General features: G+C 46.1%; 2 protein-coding genes across 2 annotated transcripts; both read right to left on the bottom strand.

Annotated features, from left to right (window-relative positions):
- Positions 1-6,587: 6,587 nt before the first annotated feature.
- Positions 6,588-7,547, bottom strand: LOC137141490 (olfactory receptor 14A16-like). Its single transcript, XM_067530381.1, has one exon. The coding sequence runs from the start codon at positions 7,545-7,547 to the stop codon at positions 6,588-6,590; it is 960 nt and encodes a 319-aa protein (XP_067386482.1).
- A 10,171-nt stretch (positions 7,548-17,718) lies between these two features.
- On the bottom strand, positions 17,719-18,651 carry LOC137141491 (olfactory receptor 4D9-like). The gene has a single exon (XM_067530382.1). It carries the CDS (start codon positions 18,649-18,651, stop codon positions 17,719-17,721), a length of 933 nt encoding a protein of 310 aa, XP_067386483.1.
- Positions 18,652-20,425: the final 1,774 nt, after the last annotated feature.

Here is a 20,425-nt window from a genome sequence, read left to right as displayed (position 1 = left end):
AGGACCTAAACAAACTGGAGGATTGGGCCAAAAGAAATCTAATGAGCTTCAAGAAAGAAAAGTGCAGAGTCCTCCACTTAGGAAGGAAGAATCCCATGCACAGCTATAGACTGGGGACCGACAAGCTAGGCAGCAGTTCTGCAGAAAAGGATCTGGGGGTAACAGTGGATAAAAAGCTGGATATGAGTCAGCAGTGTGCCCTGGTTGTCAAGAAGACTAATAGCATATTGGGCTCCATTAGGAGGGGCATTGCCAGCAGGTCGTGGGAAGTGATTATTCCCCTCTATTCGGCATTGGTGAGGCCGCATTTAGAATATTGTGTCCAGTTTTGGGCCCCGCACTACAAAAAGGATGTGGACAATTTCGAGAGAGAGTACAGCGGAGGGCAACAAAAATTAGGGGGCTGGAGTACAGGACTTCTGAGGAGAGGCTAAGGGAACTGGGCTTGTTTAGTCTGCAAAAGAGAAGAATGAGGGGGGATTTGATAGCAGCCTTTAACTACCTGAAAGGGGGTTCTAGGGAGAATGGGGCTAGGCTGTTCTCGGTGGTGGCAGATGACAGATCAAGGAGTAACGGTCTCAAGTTGCAGTTGGGGAAGTCTAGGTTGGACATTAGGAAAAAGTTTTTCACTAGGAGGGTGGTGAAGCACTGGAATGGGTTACCTAGGGAGGTGGTGGAATCTCCATCTTTAGAGGTTTTTAAGCTGAGGCTTGACAAAGCCCTGGCTGGGATGATATAGCTGAGGTTAGTCCTGCTTTGAGCAGGGGGTTGGACGAGATGACCTCCTGAGGTCCCTTCCAACTCTAATATTCTATGATTCTATGATTCTTCACCCTCTGAGCGGGGTCCATTCCTCCCAGCAGGCAGCAGCAGGGACACAGCCCGCCCCTCGATGCCAGGCGAGCCGTCTCTGGGGCTGTCACCCCACTGCCCCACCCCAGAGCTGGCTGCATCTCACCTCTGCTGTGCACATGGGGTTGAAGGGAGAAGATGCTTTGTGAACCTGGGCCAAGTGTAGACAATGCGCCGCGGGGGGATGAAGTGCTTCTCCTTTGCCAAGCCAAGGGAAGGGCAAAACCCTGTCTAGGCAACGCCATTGTGTGGGGCCTGTACTCAGCCAGCCCCTCATTAAACATCCTTATTAATGAGCTAGAAAGTCGCATGTTTCCCTGCTGCTCTAGGCCAAGCTGTTCCCCGGCTGGGCCCTGTCCCCGCTCTGCTCGGCCTCTAGCCCCGCACTGGGCCGAACCCAATGGATAAGTGGAAAAACTCGCCACTGAATATCCGGTTTTTCCCGCTTTTGCTAAAATAAATAGGGCAATCTCCTGGGGGCTGGCTGGAGTGGTGGAGAGGAGCCTGGAGGGGGACCGGGGGTGCTCAATGGAGGGGCGGGATAACAGGGTAGGCTGGGGGTGCTGGATGAAGTTGGGGTGACCAACCAGGCTGGGGGGCTGTAAGGAATGGTGGTGAGGGGTCCGGTTGTCGGACTGGATGGAGTGGGGGTGAGGGGGTGTTACGGAGTTGGGGTGAAGGGCCTGGCTGGGGATAGCACAGAGTGGGGCTGGGGGCCTCGATGGAGTGGGGGTGAGGGGTCCGGTTGTAGGGGCTGGACAGAGTGGGAGTGAAGGGCCTGGATGGGGACAGGGGGGTTGGACAGAGGGGAATGTTGGGCTTGGTTTGGGGGGCTGGAAAAAATGGGGGTAAGCAGCCAGCCTGGGTGGGGGGCTGGGTGGAGTGGGGGTGTAAGGCCTATATGGGGGGGCTGGACAAATTGGTTAAGGGGCCTTCCTGAGGGTAGGGGGCTTTACAGTGTGTGGCCGAGGGGCCAGGCTGGGGGTCTGGCCAGATTGAGCATGAAGAGACTGACTAGGGGGGAGGGGACAGTGGGTTCAGGGGCCTGGCTGGGGGGCTGGACGGAGTGGGGGGTGAGGGGCCTGCATGGGGGGCTGGACAGAGTGGGGGTGAGGGGCCTGGCTGGGGGGCTGGGCGGAGTGGGGGTGAGGGGCCTGGCTGGGCCGGGGGGCTGGCTGGTTGCAGTGTGAGGTGTGGCTGGGTATGACGATGGCTGAAATGGGGGTGAAGCCTGTGGCTGGTGTAGCTGTGCTGTGTGTTTATACATGGGGCGATCCCCCCTACAGTGAGGGATTTGGGCATCTCTGCTGCGTGGCATGTAGGGGGAGCTCAGAACGGGGCTGTCCCCCTGCAGAGAGGGGCTGGTGTGGCCGGGGTGAGGGGCATAGACAGGGAACCTCAGAATGGGGGGATCCCCCCTGCGGACGGAGACAGAGATCCCCCTTTTCCCATGCTCTCGCTGCTTAGAGGGTCCCCCCTCCCCTGGCACTGAGCTAGACCCAGGCTCTGCTCCCTGGTGTCCCCCTCAACCAACCAAGGGCTGACCCCGGGTGGGAGGAAATCTCACTGGGATGAGGAGACCCCTCCCAAGCCCATCCAGGCCCCTCTGCACCTCTTCCCTGCCCTGTCACTCCAGGGCGTTCGTGACGGCCGCCTGCTCTGCGCAGTGGGTCCCATGTGTAATGAGTGGGGTTGTTCTCAGCAGAGCAGGGGTCCATGGGAACCTGAGACTCAATAGCTCTGCTCATCGCCGGAGACCAGGAGCTGACCGGACCCTGGAGACTCATCTCCGCCCTCCGCCCGGGCCCTCACTCTTAGCCCTGGGATCTGCCCTCAGCTCTCGCAGGAGATGAAAGAACTTCTGCTTTGAAGTGCCTGGCTCCAACTTTTCAAGCAGGAACCTGCGGCAAACTCTGCTCAGCTCTGTAATTGGCTCCGCCAGCGGCCCCAGATCATCAATACCCAGAGCGAGAAATGTTCACACAACAAAACAAGCTAATTCCCCAGGGGATTTGCAGTCTGATCTCCATGGGTAAGTAAGTGGCTCTAACTCCCATGAAAGATACGGGAGTTACAACCAACAGCTTCCGTTAATGCCAAGACTTGACACAACCCAGGCAGTGGGAGTGAGGTCTAGTGGTTAGAGGGCTGGACTGGGAGCCAGGACTCCTGGGTTCTTTTTCCAGCTCTCAGAGGGCAGTGGGGTCCCCAGAAGGGACCAGCAGCTCATCGTGTCTCAAGGTCTGTATATCTGACCGCCTAGCAACTGAATTAGACCAAGGGTATTACAACCCTCAGGAAGCTAAACTGTTCTGTGCCGTGGGTGTAGAATAGCAGGGACTGCTGTGCACCAGTCCCTACGGCCCCCGCGATGGAGGGAAAGGACTAAAGCAGATACAGCCAGCTAATCCTGGCAACTGACCCCCACCCCCAGGCTGCAGAGGAAGGCTGAAAAATCCCAAGCTCACTTCCAGTCTGAGCTGGGGAAAGTTAGACCCGGAGCATGTGAACAAGACGCAGCCAGCCAAGCACCTGAGTGTTTGACTCGGTGCCACCTCCGAGCCCAGGCCCACCCCACCCACTGTCCTATCTCCAGCCGTGGCCGTCCCAGTGCTTCAGACCAAGACGACAACAACACAAACAACCCCCCTCTCCCTAAACACAGAATTTTGTTGGGGTTGGAGGGAAGGCGACTTTCTTCCTCACCCCTGACGGTGACTAGCTGAAACGCTGAAGTTTTTAGGAGCATCCAACATAAACCACAAGGGTTCCACTGGGGTAGATCCAGCGGGGGACTGGGACTGCTGGGTTCTGTCCCTGGCTGTGGGAAGGGTGTGTGGTCTGCAACACAAGAATATAATGTTGCCATGATTAGTTAGCAGAGTTAGCAGGAGTCAGGCTGTGAACGCTGGCAGACTCACAGTCAGGGCAAGAACAGAGCTGGTAAAACACACGCATTGCAAAGAAGCGCTGGGAACAGAGCACTCACGCAAGCACGTTCCCGAAAGGGATAAGAACATCCCAAAGACAGCGAGGGCAGACCGGCCCCTCAGCATGACAATATAAGAAGGGGAACAGCACCCGCCCTGGATCTCACAGGATGGCAGAATCCCTGGAAAAAAACAAGGCAGGGCGGAGGCCCAAAGCGTGTCTCAAGATGTTTCCAGAATAAAACAGGGATTTTGAATACTGACACATTGGTAATGGCACCAGACTCTCAGTAGGCCTGGAGTAGCCTGTTCCTTCATTAACCACACATAATCACCTTTGGGGGAGGGCAGAGCTCTTGGATCTTTTTCCCCCTGCATCGCATCAGCAGCTCTTGGGATGCAGCCACTACAGGAACCCACAACCCAGGCTGCTATGGCTGCTTGAAGTTGGTCAGTAGGAGGTACCCAGAGGCAAAGACTAAAATCTAAGGGCAAAGTCACCGCCATCAGATCGATCTTTCTGGATGTATTAAGTGGTCAGTGTAGACCCGCTCAATCGATCAGGAAGGCGACGCAGTAAATCCATCCCCTCAAGTGGCATAGCACTGCATAGACGGTAACGCGGTTCCCATCGGTGCAGTGCAGTGAAGATCGCGTGCAGAAGGGAAGCACAGCAGTCGACGGGAGTTACGCAAGCTATTCTGCGTAGCTTGCATAACTCCTGTCGACTGCCACCAAATTTCCCAGTAAGTGTAGACCAGGGCTTAGTCACTGATGTGCTTTTGCAAAAGGTGGTCCACACTATGTGACAACCAGCAACCAGAGGCGTATTGCAGCAGGTCTCAGATGATCACATAGCAGAAGAAGGACATGACAACGAGGTGGAAGAAGTCCATGAAGCCCACCAGGAAACAGAAGTAGGGTTGGGTGTGGAAACTAGGAAGGAACTGGCCTCCCGATTTCTCACCACATTGGTCAACATCTTGGGGATGACATTGCTGGTGAGCAGGACCTCCAGGAGGTTGGGGATGAAGGGACATAACGGTCTGGTGAGTCTGCAGAAGAAAGCCCAGAGATTCTGGCTTTGCGATCAACTTGTTATTTTATTGAAAGCATTCAGACCACAGAAGGAGACAGTAATTCCAGTGCACCAATTGTAGTTTTATTTGACTGGGAAAGGCGAGAAATGGGGACAGTGTCAGCTTCTGATACCAGTTTGGTGTTAGCCTTAAGCCGTATCCATAACCCTGACCCATAACCAGCTGGAATTTAAGCATGAGTTCATCTTTAAACCTTGAATGGGACCAATCTGATGTTTAAAGTGAAGAATGGGCTGAAGTGGCTTGTGGGATCAGGGCCTTTGCACAGGATACTCAAAGTGAGTGTTAAATTCATAATCACAGGTTTTTGCACCACATCGTACAAATTATGTGTAAATTCTCAGAGATCTATTGACTTCAATAGAGCTAGGACAAATTAAATCCGTTGAGAATTGGCCCCTTGATTTTTCAGGAACCTGAGTGTGATACTTCCATTTATTTAGAGAAGCAAACCAAAGCATATTTTAAATGTATCCAGTGCAAACAGCTCAAAGTTCAAACACCGAGTCCTTATGATGAGCTCTTTGTAAATGAGCGATGGAGTAAGATATAGTCATAAAAAAATCCTCATTAAATAATATTTAATAAGGAGTACTTATAAGAAAATCATGATCTGAACGTAGACTATCATTAACAGGAAAAGAAACACAAAAATTTGCATAGAATAATTGTTATCTAGCTACCTAGCTAACATAATCCACAATCAAATAGAAATCTATCATTATGAGGTTGTGTGTTAGGACAAAGAATGGTCCTATCTGCCCGTGTCTCTATCTAATCATGTGCTTTCTCTGTCATATATGTAATGGACACAACCATGCACAAAGATGGCATCCTAATACTACTAACAGACCAACCTCTGAGAGCCTTTTTCAGCTTGGAAGTGAGTAGATCGACTCACGATGGTATATGGAATAACAGATCAGAGCGTGTGATGGCACTTTTCCACCTATACCCAGGCTAGAACAAAATGACCCCAGTCAAGTAACTTACACCAGGGTTTAGGGTTTTACTGAGTGCAGAGACTTTGGGCAAGAACCTCATCAATGTTTAACTGATGATTGCAGGGGGTCATGTCTACATTGGTGGTGATCTAGATGAGTTCAGAAATCAGACCCTTACATCTCCATCACAATCACTTTCTCCAGGGAGCTCTCAGCCAAATCTGGTTGATTGTGTATATAGGCTATTGGCCAAATCCTAATCACTTTGAAGTGAGGGGCTAAACCCCAGTGACTTCCATGGAATCCAAATTTGGTCTCATTACGCTGAGAGGTGAAGTCTCCATCCTAACAACTAAGGAAAGATAAACTGAAACTGTGACTAACGAACAAAAAACACAAAGAACAAATGTGCTCATATCTCTGTAAGAGTTTTTATCCTTAAAATTTAGAAGAGCCACAGACCACAGAAAGGATTTTCCTATGGTTAATATGAGCAAGGTGAACAGATACTAAGGTGATGGGTAGCAGTACATGAGAGATAGATAGATAGATAGATAGGTAGATAGATAGATAGATAGATTCCATTCTTAATTGCATTAACGTAAACCTATAGTAATTACTTTTTTTCTTCAGTTATGTTTTCCTGGATTTTTACTAGTGTTAAAACCCAATTCTTCATAAACAGATTGCACAGTATGCTTTGATGGAGGCAGTAATGTCATCAGATGATTATATTTATAAAGAAACACCGAATGAAATTGCTACCGAAGGAGACATATAGACATTTTATTCTTTCTGAATAACCTCCAGCACATCCATTTACTCAATGCACCATTGATCTCCTTGTTCCTCATGCTGTAGATGATGGGGTTCATCATCGGTGGCAACACGGAATAGAGAACAGCCACTAAGAGATCTGGCCTTGAGGCTGAGCTGGAGCTGGGCTTCAGGTAGGCAAAGGTAGCAGTGCAAAGGAACAAGGAGACCACAGTGAGGTGAGGGAGGCAGGTGGAGAAGGCTTTATGCCGGCCCTGCTCAGAGGGGATTCTCAGCACTGCTCTGAAGATCTGAACATACGACATAGTTATGAAAACAAAGCAGCTTAAGGCAAAGCACACACCAAAGACAATAACTCCAACTTCACTGAGGTACGAGTCAGAGCAGGCCAGCTTGAGGAGCTGGGGGATCTCACAGAAGAACTGATCCACCGTGTTGCCCGCACAGAAGGAGATTGTGAAAGTGTTCCCGGTGTGTAGCGCGGAGATGAGAATGCCACTGATCCAGGCACCGGCGGCCATTTGGACACAAGCTCCCCTGTTCATCACCATCTCGTAGTGCAGTGGTTGGCAGATGGCGACGTATCGGTCATACGCCATGATGGTCAATAAGGCTAAATTTGCTGAAACAAAGAAGAAGAAAAAAAATACTTGGGCGACACATCCGGAGTAAGAAATGGACCTGGTGTTCATGAGGGAATTGACCATGGATTTGGGGATGGTGACCGAGACGGAGCCAAGGTCTAGGATCGACAGATTCATCAGGAAGAAGTACATGGGGGTGTGAAGACGATGGTCGAGGGCTATGGCTGTGACGATGAGAAGGTTCCCCACCAAGGATGCCAGGTAAAGCACTAGAAACACCACAAAGTGCAAAATCTGCAGCTCCCGAACGTCGGAGAATCCCAGGAGAAGGAACTCGGTCATGGTGGTTCGGTTGGACATTTTTTCCCTCACTCCATTGTGTGATGGCTGTGGAGGAAATGAGACGGGCAGTGGTTAGGATTAGAGCTACAGAAGGAATGGCCCGGATTCCCCTTTCCCTGAGATCTGATTGTAAGAATGTCAAAGGTGCAGAGCACTCGTCGTTTACAATGACTAGGTGTTGTCAGTGCTCCTCATGTTGACAATCAATCCAGCGTGTTATCACACTGGGGTACATTGGATCGGCTCCTTTAAAATCAATGGAGCTTTGTTACTTGACCTCATCTGAGGCTGCGTCTCAAGGAGAGGCTTGTTCAAATGCAGAGTGAAGATTGGAACAAAATAAAATCCAAATCCAACAATCCTCGCAAAGAAGGGCCTTCCGTGGTGACCATCACCAACCTCACAGCTTGGCCATGAAGCTGATAGACTAAAACGCCAGCACCGCCTGATTCCCACGCTGCAGGGCAACATGATGTGGACTCCTCCAGCATGGTAAGTGGCAGCTTTTCTCCCCCCAGCTCTGTGCCTAGACGGCTGCTGCCTGCTTCCCATCTGATTTACGGCACCAAATCCCAGCTGCACTTCTGCCTGCGTGTGACAATGGGCCAGTCTCATCCCTCCATTACCGCTCTGTTGCATTGTTTACTCTGTGCTGTGTGGTGCAGTGGTTGCCAGGACACTTGGGCTCTGTTCTTGTTCCTGCCAGTGACCTGCTCTGTGACCTTGGGCCAGTCATTTCCCCTCTTGGTGACTGTTCCCCTCCCTCCCTTTCTCTGCCTCATCAACTAGGCCTTCAAGATCTTTTGCAAGGGGCCCTGGTCCATAATTTAAAATGTATTGTGGACCCTAGTGGGATTTTCAGAACCATCTATGCACTGAACAACCCTTGAAATCAATTAAGTTTACGCTCCTAGGTGCTTCTGATAACCTCACTAGGTGCTTAAATACCTTTGGAAACATCAGCCTACGTCTCGTTATGTGTATGTTCTGCACACCCGTCTACACTCAGCCAGCAACACTCTGGAGCTTAACCAAGAGGTAATTCTGTTCCCTATGAGCTCCTATTTGTCCTTGAAAGGGGTCAGGATAGACAGGTGTTCGCTGCTTGGTTCAGCTCAAACCCAGCATTTAAAGGGGCTAGTCCATATAAAATATTCTGTGTGCTCTATCAATTTTACTAGTTATTCAGTTGTTAGCTCCTGGCAACTATCCCTTTGAAAGAGAAATCACACAGATGAAAGAGAATAAATGGGTTTGAAATCAAGAAATCGTAATGTTCCCCAATGTTATGTAAAGTTTAAGGCTGGGTGGAAATTTTCGCTGCATTGTTCTTAATGGGGATTGGGTTTTCAGCTAAACAACAAATCTCAGAATCTGTCTGCTTTTCTCCAACATTTCGGGATTGTTTTGTAAAGAAACTGAAAAACTGAAAACCAAAACAATTTTGGTTTTGTGATTTAAAAAAAAAAAAAATTCTGCAGAAAGTTTTCAGTTGCCAAAACTTAAAAGAAAAAGGAAAGGATTTTGGGTTCTCAGTGAGAAGTCAAAATTTTCCTGAAGGGTGGAGAAATTCCAATCAGCAGTGTGTATCTGATTAAACTGAGAGTAAAAGTCTTAATGAGTTCATATAGCAATTTATATTTATCATCATAATTTCCTACCGTATGTTGAACCCCCAACATATTTAATTGAAATAACAAAGTTACTGTACTGGTCTTTGTGGATTTTTCCCCAACAGGTGATGCATCCAGTCATCCAGCACCAGGATTCTTTGATCAATACCTACCTCTATACCAGAATCTAGAAGCTGAAGGCACAGCTATCTGAGAATCTTTTCCCCTCATTCTAGGACTGTCCTGGCAGAAGCAGACTCAGATCTGCTACTCTCCGCAGATGAGCTGTGTGTAGCTGGCTGTGAGCTGCACTGACGTTAAAGGAGCGATGCTGCGGAGAGGCAATTTATCCACGTCTGTTTGCTAAGGGCTAGTGGGAAGCACTCCCTGGAGCCCTGCACGGCTCAGAAGCTGGGGCCCAGAGGCAAAAGTTCATCAATGGCTTGATTTTAAAGCCATTACGATCCTCTAGTCTGACCCCCCGGCCTGCCACAGGCCCTGGGATCTCCCCCAGAGTTCCCTGGCTCCAGGCCAGTTTCTGTGTTATCTGTGGGCCGGGATTACAAAGGGATTCTGGCACCTAAAGATGGAGACGGGCACCTAGTGGGATTTATCAAAGCTCACGGCAAAGTCCTGTTGCCATCCAAGGGGAGTTAGGCACTTACCCTGCTTAGGTGCTACTGTAAATTCCACTAGGCACCGATCAACTTCTTCAGATGCCTGTGCCCCTTTGTAATGCTGATCTAGTGTCTATTTTCATCTCGCTGCTCCAGGGCAGGGGTCACTCTGCTTCCTACAGCTCTTCTCCACACACCCCTTTAGAGGGATCCCTGGTCCCTTCCCAATTGTCACAGGGCCCCTGGCCCTTAAAGGGGCAGGTCACCCTGTTACAGTATCTTTGTACAGTGCCTTGCACCAGGGCTGTGGTTTTTTGGTGCTACCACAATATACTTGTGCGAGTATACTTGTTTTGTAAGAATGATAACAGACGTCAATGGGTTTATGTTACCTTGGGCAATGGGGCACATTGGTTTGGTGTCAGCTTTTAGTTGCTAATCTAACCTGCAGCAGACTTAAAACTGTCCAGTCAGATTCTGTTGTATAACATGGGAAAGAACCGGGCATGACCATCTCATTAAAGATTGCAGCATAATGTGTGTTAATTACTGTTGTTTATTTGTATTGAAGACTCACTAAGTGCCAATCCCGCCGTGCTAGGCTCTGTACCCACCCATGACAAAAAGATGGTGCCTTTCATCAAAGAGCTTATAATGTACGTGTAAGGGGAGAGATGGATATGAGAGACCGGCAGTATAACAACAGTGGGGTGACCATGATAAGCAGTGGTCTCAATATGCCAGCTGCTCACCCACTATCGAGTGTTTTGCAGATGTATGCACAAGAGGGCAGAGTTAAGGGTACCTGTTCATGTTACAGACACGAAGGAGGGAATATTCAGAGCGGCTTACAGGAGTTAAGTGCTTACCTCCCATTAAATCGGGAACTTGGCACTCCTTGGAAATTCTTTGAGAAATAGCAGGTGACCTTTTAGTCAACGGTTGTTATCATGTAATTAAAGTCTTTATCATAATGCAGACCCAAAGGAGCACAGTCAAGGGGGGTTGTACATATTACTGCATGTCACTGGGAAAGCAAAAATTACTATAGTTTTGCATACACAGAGCTGGGCAAAGATAAGGCTGTGTAATCATGCCGCATTATAATCCTTGAGAATAACACATATTCTTGTCATTACGGATAAGGAAGGGTGTTTTCAACTGAACCTGAGGGAGTTAGGAGCCCAAAAGAGACTGAGATTTCTGCACCCGATTCCCTTGGCTCCCAGCCTGGATTACAGGCTGTATCCACAGGATGCGTTCCCACTGTGTGGGATTACTTGGGAAACAAGATGTAACCATTACTGCTATTGCCAGTTAGTGCTGAGCGCACCACAATGGAGAGTGCAGCTTTGCCTTGGGCATTTGGGGTGCCTGGTAGTGCAAGCTGCTTCTTCAAGTCACTTCAAGAGACAGATTTAAAAAAAACCCCAACTACGTATTTCTTGTTATATGTTAAGGTCAGATGTTTAAAGGTATTTAGGTGCCTAACACCCATTAATTTCAATGAAATGTAGGCTCCTAAGTCACTTGGGCTTTGCCATGTTGAGTGGAGCAATGAGTAAGCACTTTAAAAATCCGGCGTATCCAGAGTCCCCAGCTGAGGTCAGGGTCCCCTTGCGCTAGGTGCTGCAGACATATAACAAGAGAGAGTCTCTTCCCTGAAGAGCGTGCTGTCACAGTTCAGGGGAACTGCACCTGTGTTTTCCCCCTCTGTGGTCCAGCAAGGCCACCTGCTCTATGCTTCCAGCTCCACAGCCTTCACATCTCTAGAGCGGAGACCTGTGTCTCTCTCCCTCCTCAGCGGGGAGCTCCCTGCCTACACAGGTCGGAGTATGCTCTGATATTGAAGCACATATCTTCAAAAGGCTGGGTTTCTGCATAACCGGAGGTGGGAAATTTACATTCACGACCCATTCGATATTCCCCAGGCAAACTACTTCCCGCTGTTTGTTCCAAAAGTCCATTCTCATCTGGCACATTGCTCAGTATAGTCCCTTGAAGTCCATAACACAACCCAGGGCTCACATCCCATCTCCTCCTCAAAGAGTTTACATACAATCCCAGACCACTATAGTATATAAACTTAACGCAGCAAGGTATTTCAAGGAGACTGTAGGAAATTGACATATCGTTCATGCCATCTCGGCTTCAGGAGAATTCTCTGGTTTTCTTTAGGATTTTGTGGAGAAGCCAGCAATAGAGGGGCAATATAATGGCATCAAATTAAAAGAAAAGAATTGCAAAATAATGTCTAATATGATGAAAAAACAAACAAATGATTCCCTTGCTGATGGCTTGTGAAGTTTAGGAGGTGGAAAAGAGAGCTGGAAAGCTATGAAAACACCATCCCTCTCCTGGCTTTCAGAAGTCACATGACCTTTGCATTTAATACAACAGACGCCAAAGATACTTAAAATTTAGTTCAATGAGACTTTTGTCAAGGGGTGTTTCCATGAAGCTCCAAGGGAGTTAAGCACAAAAATGTCAATAGGTTTTTGGAGCCTAAGTCTCTGCGATTTCTACAAATCTTGTGAATTGTTTTTGAAAAGATTTGTGAATACTCACCAAAAGTCAGTTCTGGATTTCATAAACATTGTCATGTGCCTCAGAATCTCAATCAGTGCAATCAGAGGGGAGATATTATGCCATGTTGATGTATCTCACTGGATCAGGGAATTGCATGCTACCTAACTAGGCTGTCCAACCAACAGGGGAGTTGGAATTCTGTACATTTCTAAAATAGCCTTGCTTGTAAAAATCCTGATTCATTCCTGATTGTGTGGGTCCACTGATTTCACTGGAATTACACTCAGGTGAAAATGTAGTGATACAGTCAATGGGCTCCTAAGAAGTTGGGATCATTTCAGATAGACTGAGTTTTCAAAGGCCAAATTGCAAGTATAATCAAACTTCAGGCAGGGATTGTTTTTCTGTTCTGTGTTTTGTGCAGCATCTAGCACAAGGATGTCCTGGTTCATGACCGGGGCTCCTAGGTGCTGCTACTACTACTAATATAATATAATAATGATTCAAGATGTGTTAATGGAACACTGTCACAATGTGAGGAGTGGGGGTAGTTGCAAATATTTTATTTTTTGTCTTTGCAAAATGAACCAAAAGAAAATCTTGGATATTTTTACTCAAGAGACATGTTTTCATTTAAAAAAAACCACAATTTAAAAAAAAATGGCAAAAAATGAAAATTCTGCAGGGTTTCAGTGAGGTGGGCTGGTGTTTGGTTTTTTTGGTTTGTTTTTTCCCCCAAATTGTAGTCCAAAAAAAAAAAAAAAAGAAGTTCAAAATAGATGTCTGCCTAGGGAACGTCCTTTTGTTGAAACAGCCATTTTTCATCAAGAAATGATGGAGAAATCAAGAAATCTTTTGAACATCAAGAAATGTTTTGAATTTTAAAAAAATCACATCTAGCGTCTAAATTATTTAGTATGACTTAGTTGCAGGTTTACAGTGAGAACATCTCATAGCTGAGTGGGACTAGGCTGTTTGAGGCAGTGTGGCCTAGTGGACAGAGAGTGGGATGGAGTCTTGGGAAATCTGTGTTCTAGTCCCAACTCAACCACTTGCCTGGGCAAGTCACTGCCACTCCCTGTGCCTCAGTTTCCCCATATATAAAATGATGATAATGATACTAATCTTCCTTTGTTAAGCATTCTGAGATCCACTGATGAAAAGCGCTGTGTGAGGAGCAAGGCATTATGGAATCATAGGAGATTAGGGTTGGAAGGGACCTCAGGAGGTCATCTAGTCCAACCCCCTGCTCAAAACAGGACCAACCCCAACTAAATCATCCCAGCCAGGGCTTATAATTCATTTCTGTATTTGAGCAGGCATATCTCATCAGTGTTTGTCAACTGACATCTGCAAACTGCTTTAGTAAATGTCAGTTGTTACTGGGGTATAGGATGCTACAGGGTGTTTGTAGAGGAGATTTTCAAGTGCACCTTGTGCATAGGTCCCTGTTTGTTGATCTACTTTCTTAAACTACAATGAAAAACAAGCATAAGCAGGACAGTTAGGTGCTAATGTGGGAGACCTGTGTGACCTGGGCCAGATCTCCAAAGGTATGTACGCACCTCTTGGGATTTACAAAAGTGCCTAAGTACGTTAGGTGCCCAACTCCCACTGACATCAAGGGGAGTTAGATGCCTAGCTCACTGTGAGTGCTTTCCAAAATCCCATTAAGCCCCCATCTGCACCTTCAGGGGCCTAAATAGCTTGGAAAATCAGGTCTTCTGTGCCTCAGTTTACCCCTCTGTAAATTAAGGGAAAAGACCACCCTGGGATTGCTGGGAGGCTCAATTAGTTTAAAAAGATGGTGAGGGGCGCAGAGGCTATTGTAATGGGTGGCCATGTTAGTACCTGAGCTTAGATAGTCTGCACAGTCAGGCCAGATCTTTTCAAGGTATTTAGTCACCAAATAGGATTTTCAAATGCATCTTGGTGCCTAACTCCCACTGGTTTCAATGCGTATTCAGACCCTGGATGCTTCTGAAAATCCCCTGGGGCTCTATTCTCCAAAGGTCCTAGATGCCTCACTTCCACTTGAAGCACCTTCCATTTAATTCCCAGAATCCGGCCCTGCTGGGATTCACAAAAGCCCCGCTTAGCTGCCCCTGAATGCCGGCTGTGCATACATTCATTCATGCTGCACTAACATTACCCTACCTGCCTCAGTTTCTGCCTCTAAGCAGGTGCCCTGTGGGCCCCACGCCAGGCCTCTGGGCGCCTAACCTGCAGAGCAGCATGCACACACCGGAGGGAAGAAAGGTCTTCCTCCGCCGAATGTCCCAATCTACTCCACCCACGGTGGTGGCACCCCGGGGCAGTTGTAGATTATGGTACATAAAAAAAACAGTAGCTCGTACAATCCCCTGGGCAGCCCCCTCCCCGTCACACCCTGGCCTCAGAGCTCTCTGTTCAGTACCAATCCTTGGCATGCTGTCCTCAGCTCCTCCTGTGCCCTCTGGCTGGAGTCATAGGGTGTAAAGCCAGAAAGGATCATCTAGTCTGACCCCCTGGGCAGCATAAGCCACCAAAACACCCAGCACCCGTACACGAAACCCAGCCACTGACATTGGACCAATGTGGGACAGCCCACAGGATACTAGATGATTATGTGCCACAGGCAGAGAATAGGGGGACAGGGGAGCCCCAGTGCCCGAGACCCCCACAAGGGGGGGAAATTATTCAGTGGGATACACCCGGTAATCCAACTCAGAACCCCAGCTCATGCCTTCGAAGATCCCATCTCGAGCCAAGGGCATCCTGGATGAGTCGCTCACTTTTCAAAGGGGTCATAGGCTGGAAATGACTTAATAAGTTCTTGATAGTTCAGCTGGAAATAGGATCCAGTCACCATCCCAGAGCGCTGTTGGCTCAGTGGGGCCAGGACGAGTAAAAAATTAAAATTTATTTTGAGCCTGACAATCCAGTTCTGATACCACTGGATTGCAAATCTGTGGAGTAAGAAGAGGTTTTTTCTTTTTTTTTAATTTAATTAAATTTCACAATGGAGCTGCATTGATGGAACTACTTAAAGTTATACATTTTGAGCTGACTGGGAAAGAATATTTCATAAGATTACTAAACAATTTGAAAAAAACATTTTATTGCAGAAGTTTCGGAAAGTAGTTATTTTTAAATAACTATTAATGGCGTTTTTATCTAAACATGATTAGTTTTTGGTTTTTCAGTTTTCCTTTCCCCCCCTACTTTTTGGCAGTAGAGAAGGAGAAAAAAGAGAAGATAAAGCAAACCTAAAGAATAAGTAAATGAGAGAAGATATTTTTTCATTTCTCCTTTTTGTTTTTCTCTAAAAATCAGTAAAATGTATTAAAAGTTTTATTTCCCATTTCCAATAAAAATATTTTTTTAAACTGTTCACATTAAAAGAAAAGGGTTTTTTAGATTCTTTCCCTGTTTTTCCAAAAATTCCAAAGGTTTACCAGCTTTGTTAATAATATTTCCAAAAATGTTTACAATTTTTTTCAATTAATTGATCCTCCCAGCAAGGTTGGAAAAGGTTGACCAGCGGTAAATAGGTGAAATCTTATGGTCTGTGATATAAACAAGGTCAGATTATGTGATCTCTTGGTCCCTTTGGCCTTAAATTTATTAATTTAAAATCTATATAGCTGCCCTCTATTATGTTGGCATTTGGTTCTAACAGAATTTAACACATTGATTTATTTTTTCCCTAAAAGATTTGGACCAACACAAACAAGAAACAACCCTAATGTCATACCGACATTTGGGAAGTGAAATTTAACATTGATAAGAAGTAGCCACTTCCGCTCCTGATTTACACCAAGCAGAAATAACCTAGAAATTCAAAAAGTGACATATATAAAGTACATGAGGAAAAGGGCATACAACCATCAGCCATGTATGCTGTATTAATGATTTATAGAAATTAATACGACCAAAGCACACATGGGAGACACAAATATACCTTTGTTTGCTTAATTGCACCTACAAGTTTTATAATCCAATGTAGGAAGCCCAAGTTTTAGTAGTACGTTAACTGTGATGGACCCATTAAATAATGGGAAATATACCTCAAAGAGCCTGATTGCCCATGGCTGGTGAAGCCTATGAAGGCCTTACCATCAAATTGATGGCATTTCCCTGTCTTTGTGTCTGTCTATTATATGATAACTTTTGAATAGCACATTTGATCAGTTCCAAAATTCCAGGGAATGTTTTAGGCACCAATGGCCAGAACCTTCTTGATTTTGGGGAAAATCAGAAACCAAAAGGGGATAAAAAGTGGGCCACATGATTCTGCCATATGACTCACCCAGCCACATCTACAACCACTTCCGCAATTGTCAATTGATCATTCAACTGGTTCATCTCACCATTAAAGCCCTCCAGCCTAACAATAGTCGATCGCATCTCTGCCAGTCCTCCCAATAGAGTTTAACATCTTGACATCCTGCATTACCCATAGAAAAAGAAGACGGATAACTAGGGGAAGGAAAGGGGGAAAGGTGGGAATTGGAGAGTGCACCCAGCCTTTGGCATCGGAGGGGAGGGGGAACGAAGGGACACACAGAACCACTGCTATGGGGGAAGGATGGGGACCCTCATATTGAAGGAGGGCAGGATGAGGGGCACACAGAAACCGTCATGGAGGGGAGATGGGGAAGCTATGGGGAATCCCTGCAACTGAGACTCTCAAGTACAATGAATGATTACTCACATAACTAGAAGCCAAGATCACATTTTTGGAAAAAGGGGGAAAGAATCTAAAACCAGATATTACTTGGAAGAATGGAGAAAAATCTGGAGGAAGGCTAAAATACACATCTATTTGTATAACTGTCCACACAAATTGTTACCAAATACTTCATCTATGGTAATTCACTCTACTTAAGCTCAGGAAAATATATAATAAATGGAGTCGTAAACACACTAGAGAAAATGTGGAGGAATAGCGGCCTGGCTGTTTATATGCTGGCAATGCCGTAAGATAATCAGACAGAAATAAGAAAACATTTTAGAAGAAAATAAACAGACCTTTCAAGAGAACTAAATTCAAGCCACCTATAGATCTTAAAAACTATAGCACAAAGTTGGTTACTGACTCAGGGAAGGGCTGATAGGCAATGACTGTTAGTAACCAGTTCAGTGAGCGCTCATGTTTGGAAAAGGGCAGATCCATCAACATTAGTAGCATGGATAAAGTATGAGCAAGCCTTCCAATTGAGAAAATGGCAGAGATCCCAAATCAGGGTCAAGTAGAATGCATAAGGAATTAATAACTTAATTGGGAGCTGAAAATATAACAAACTTCATGCTAAGAGGTTGACCAACGCATTTTTTCCTAATGTCCCAAATAGGAATTATGAATGAAAAATATTAATCTGATGGAAATTTCATGTAGGCTAATTATTACAAAATGGAAAAAGAGATCATTCAAGATAAATTCTGTCTTTATAGTATTCTCCCTGAGGACAGCATTTGGCTTATTAATCTTCTGATGGCCGTTTTCATCTCGGCATTTCTCAGCGTGTAGATCATAGGGTTCATCATCGGGATGATTACAGTGAAAATGACTGAGACCAACTTGTCCATGGGGAATTTCCGGAAGGGCCGAGCGTAGATGAAGATGGAGGGTATGAAGTGTAAACACACGACTGTGATCTGGGTTCCAGAGGTGGACAGAGCTTTGCGCTTCCCGTCCGTGATGTGTTTCTTTATCTTCCTTAAGATGACGGTGTACGAAACGAGCAGGATGAGGAACATTACTATGACGAGCATCCCGCTGTTGGAGACCATCAGCAACTCGACCAAGTAGGTGTCGGTGCAGGCCAGTTTGATGACTTGGGGAACATCACAGTAGAAATTGTCTAGGATGTTTGGACCACAGAATGGAAGCTGGAGGATCAGTCCAATCTGAACAGCAGAGTGAGTCAATCCACCCAGCCATGCCCCTGCTACCAGCCCCATGCACACACCTTGGTTCATGATAGTCAAGTATCGCAATGGTTTATAGATGGCCACATACCGATCAGCAGCCATCAGCACAAAAACAACAATCACAGCTCCAGCGATGAAGTGGAAGAAGAACATCTGGAGGATGCACTCTTTGAATGAGATGGTTGTGGGCTGGAAGAGGAGACCCAACAGTAATTTTGGAGCAGTGACCGATGAGTCACTGACATCTAGGAAAGCCAAGTTGGCCAGCAGGAAGTACATGGGGGTGTGGAGCTGACGGTTGGTGATCACTGTGGTGACATTTCCCAGCCAGGTTGTCACATAGACTATGAAGAAGACGACGAAGAGGCATCGCAGCAGCTCAGGACTCTGGGTGAGGCCCAAGAGGACAAATTCTGTCACTGTGGAGGTGAAGTTGTGCTGTTCCATTTACTAGCCTCAAAATATGTCTACAGAGGGAACGGTAATAATTAGCACGAAGAAGTTCCTATTACTCCCTCCATGAATTACTAATATTAAGTCAATGTTAACTCCTCTTAAATAGAATTTTGTTTAGGAATTTTCTTAGCTTACTAAATTCAGTGAGGGGCAGCACTGCTTCAGCAGGCCCCACGGTCATTGGGAGTGAAGAAGAGAAGCCTATACACCAGTTCAAGCCCCTGGTTAGCCACTGTTTCTATTCATCTTCATGCAGCTCTGATGCAGCACACCTCCTGGGACCCAGAGGGTCAGAGTTGGGAAGAACATGGGTTGCAGAGAGTGCTCTTAGGATGGACTGCTCAGAGTCCAGTGGTTCTTAACAGGCAGGTCACAAGGAAGTGTCAGGAGGTCATGATGACCAGAATGCCCTTCCCATATTCATAAGCAGCAGGGAGGTGCCAGGTAGCTCCTAGCCTAGACTGAAGAGGAGTTGGATTGGAAAATTTGAGAACCACTGTGTCTACGGTGTGGCCTTGATATCAGAGGTATTGAACATCTGTAACCCTCACTAGCCAAGTGATGGTTGTTGTCCCCATCTATTGGCTACAAGAAGAGAAGAAATTAAGTCTTATTATCTTTAGCAGGCATTGCATGTACTCACCACATCTAAAATGAATCCAGTCCCTGAATTTAGCTGCCTATGGCTTGGGGGGCTTAATTTTAAACGCCTTTATTTGAAAGCTGTGAACACACCAAGATTCTCACGTATGAATCCAGATTTAAATTTTCAGAACTGCCGTGGGGTTATGGATGCTCAATCGCCATTAATATTTTTAAATATCTCTAAAAGGGATTGGAAAAAAAATGGTCCCAATGAGACATCTCCATGATATAGTTAACATTTCTAATTTTCCATGGTTTTACTTCTAAAGCAAAGAAAATGATCATTTTTATGTCATTGGCGTTCAAATCCCAATTTTCATTTGATTTCTAAAGAAGTTATAGTTTGAAATTTCAATTTCAAATTGAATTTTAAATTTTGATTCTTTTTTCTTGAGGGGTCAACCAAAAATCTTTTTAAACTGTTATAAGCCTCAACATGCTTTGCAAAGGAGGTTGGATCCACTTTACAGATGTGAGAATTGAGGCACAGAGAGTTTGCTCAAGAACACCCAGCAGGGCATTGAAAGATCCTGGAATAGAACTGAGATCTCTGCAGTCCTGATTCTGTTCTCTTACCATGAGGCCATGCATCATTCAATCTCCCACTAATCCCTCATTTTTATCTTTTTTTTTTCATTACCTGAAGATTTTTCTAGCTAGAATTTGGGCTTTGAGGAAACCTCATTTTTCTGCAGGAATGTTTTTTTTTTTTTTTGCCAAAGAACGTTGGCCAGTCCTAAAAATCTCCTTCTTAAAGGACAGGGCCGTGTTACTGAGCACTGTGGGGGATAAAGGCTTTGTGCATAAAGCACTGGACTTGGAAGAGTTGGATTCAGTTTCTCCCAGCCACGGACAGCTTCTAAGAGCCTGGGTAACTCACATCCCTACTTGGTCTAAGATTTTCAAGGGTGATTAAGGGAGTTAGGCACACAGAATCTCACAGAGATTTTATCTGCAGGCCAGGGCATTTTCCCGGGCTTTTTCCAGTTTTCACTTCTCAGCACCAGCCTGCTTCATAAATCACATCTTTCAGGTCTGGAGCTGCTGCCGTCAGAGAAGCCTGGTCAGACAGATCTAGTCTTAGAAAGGTGTCATATAGTTTTGGCAGTAAAGGCTTTGC

Source organism: Emydura macquarii, unplaced genomic scaffold (genome assembly GCF_026122565.2).
Source record: "Emydura macquarii macquarii isolate MOO-44397 ecotype Brisbane River unplaced genomic scaffold, CSIRO-AGI_Emac_v2 contig_3069, whole genome shotgun sequence".
In the NCBI taxonomy this organism is placed as follows: Eukaryota; Metazoa; Chordata; order Testudines; family Chelidae; genus Emydura; species Emydura macquarii.
Note: the sequence above shows the minus strand (reverse complement) of the source record. Positions and strands in the feature narration are given on the sequence as shown.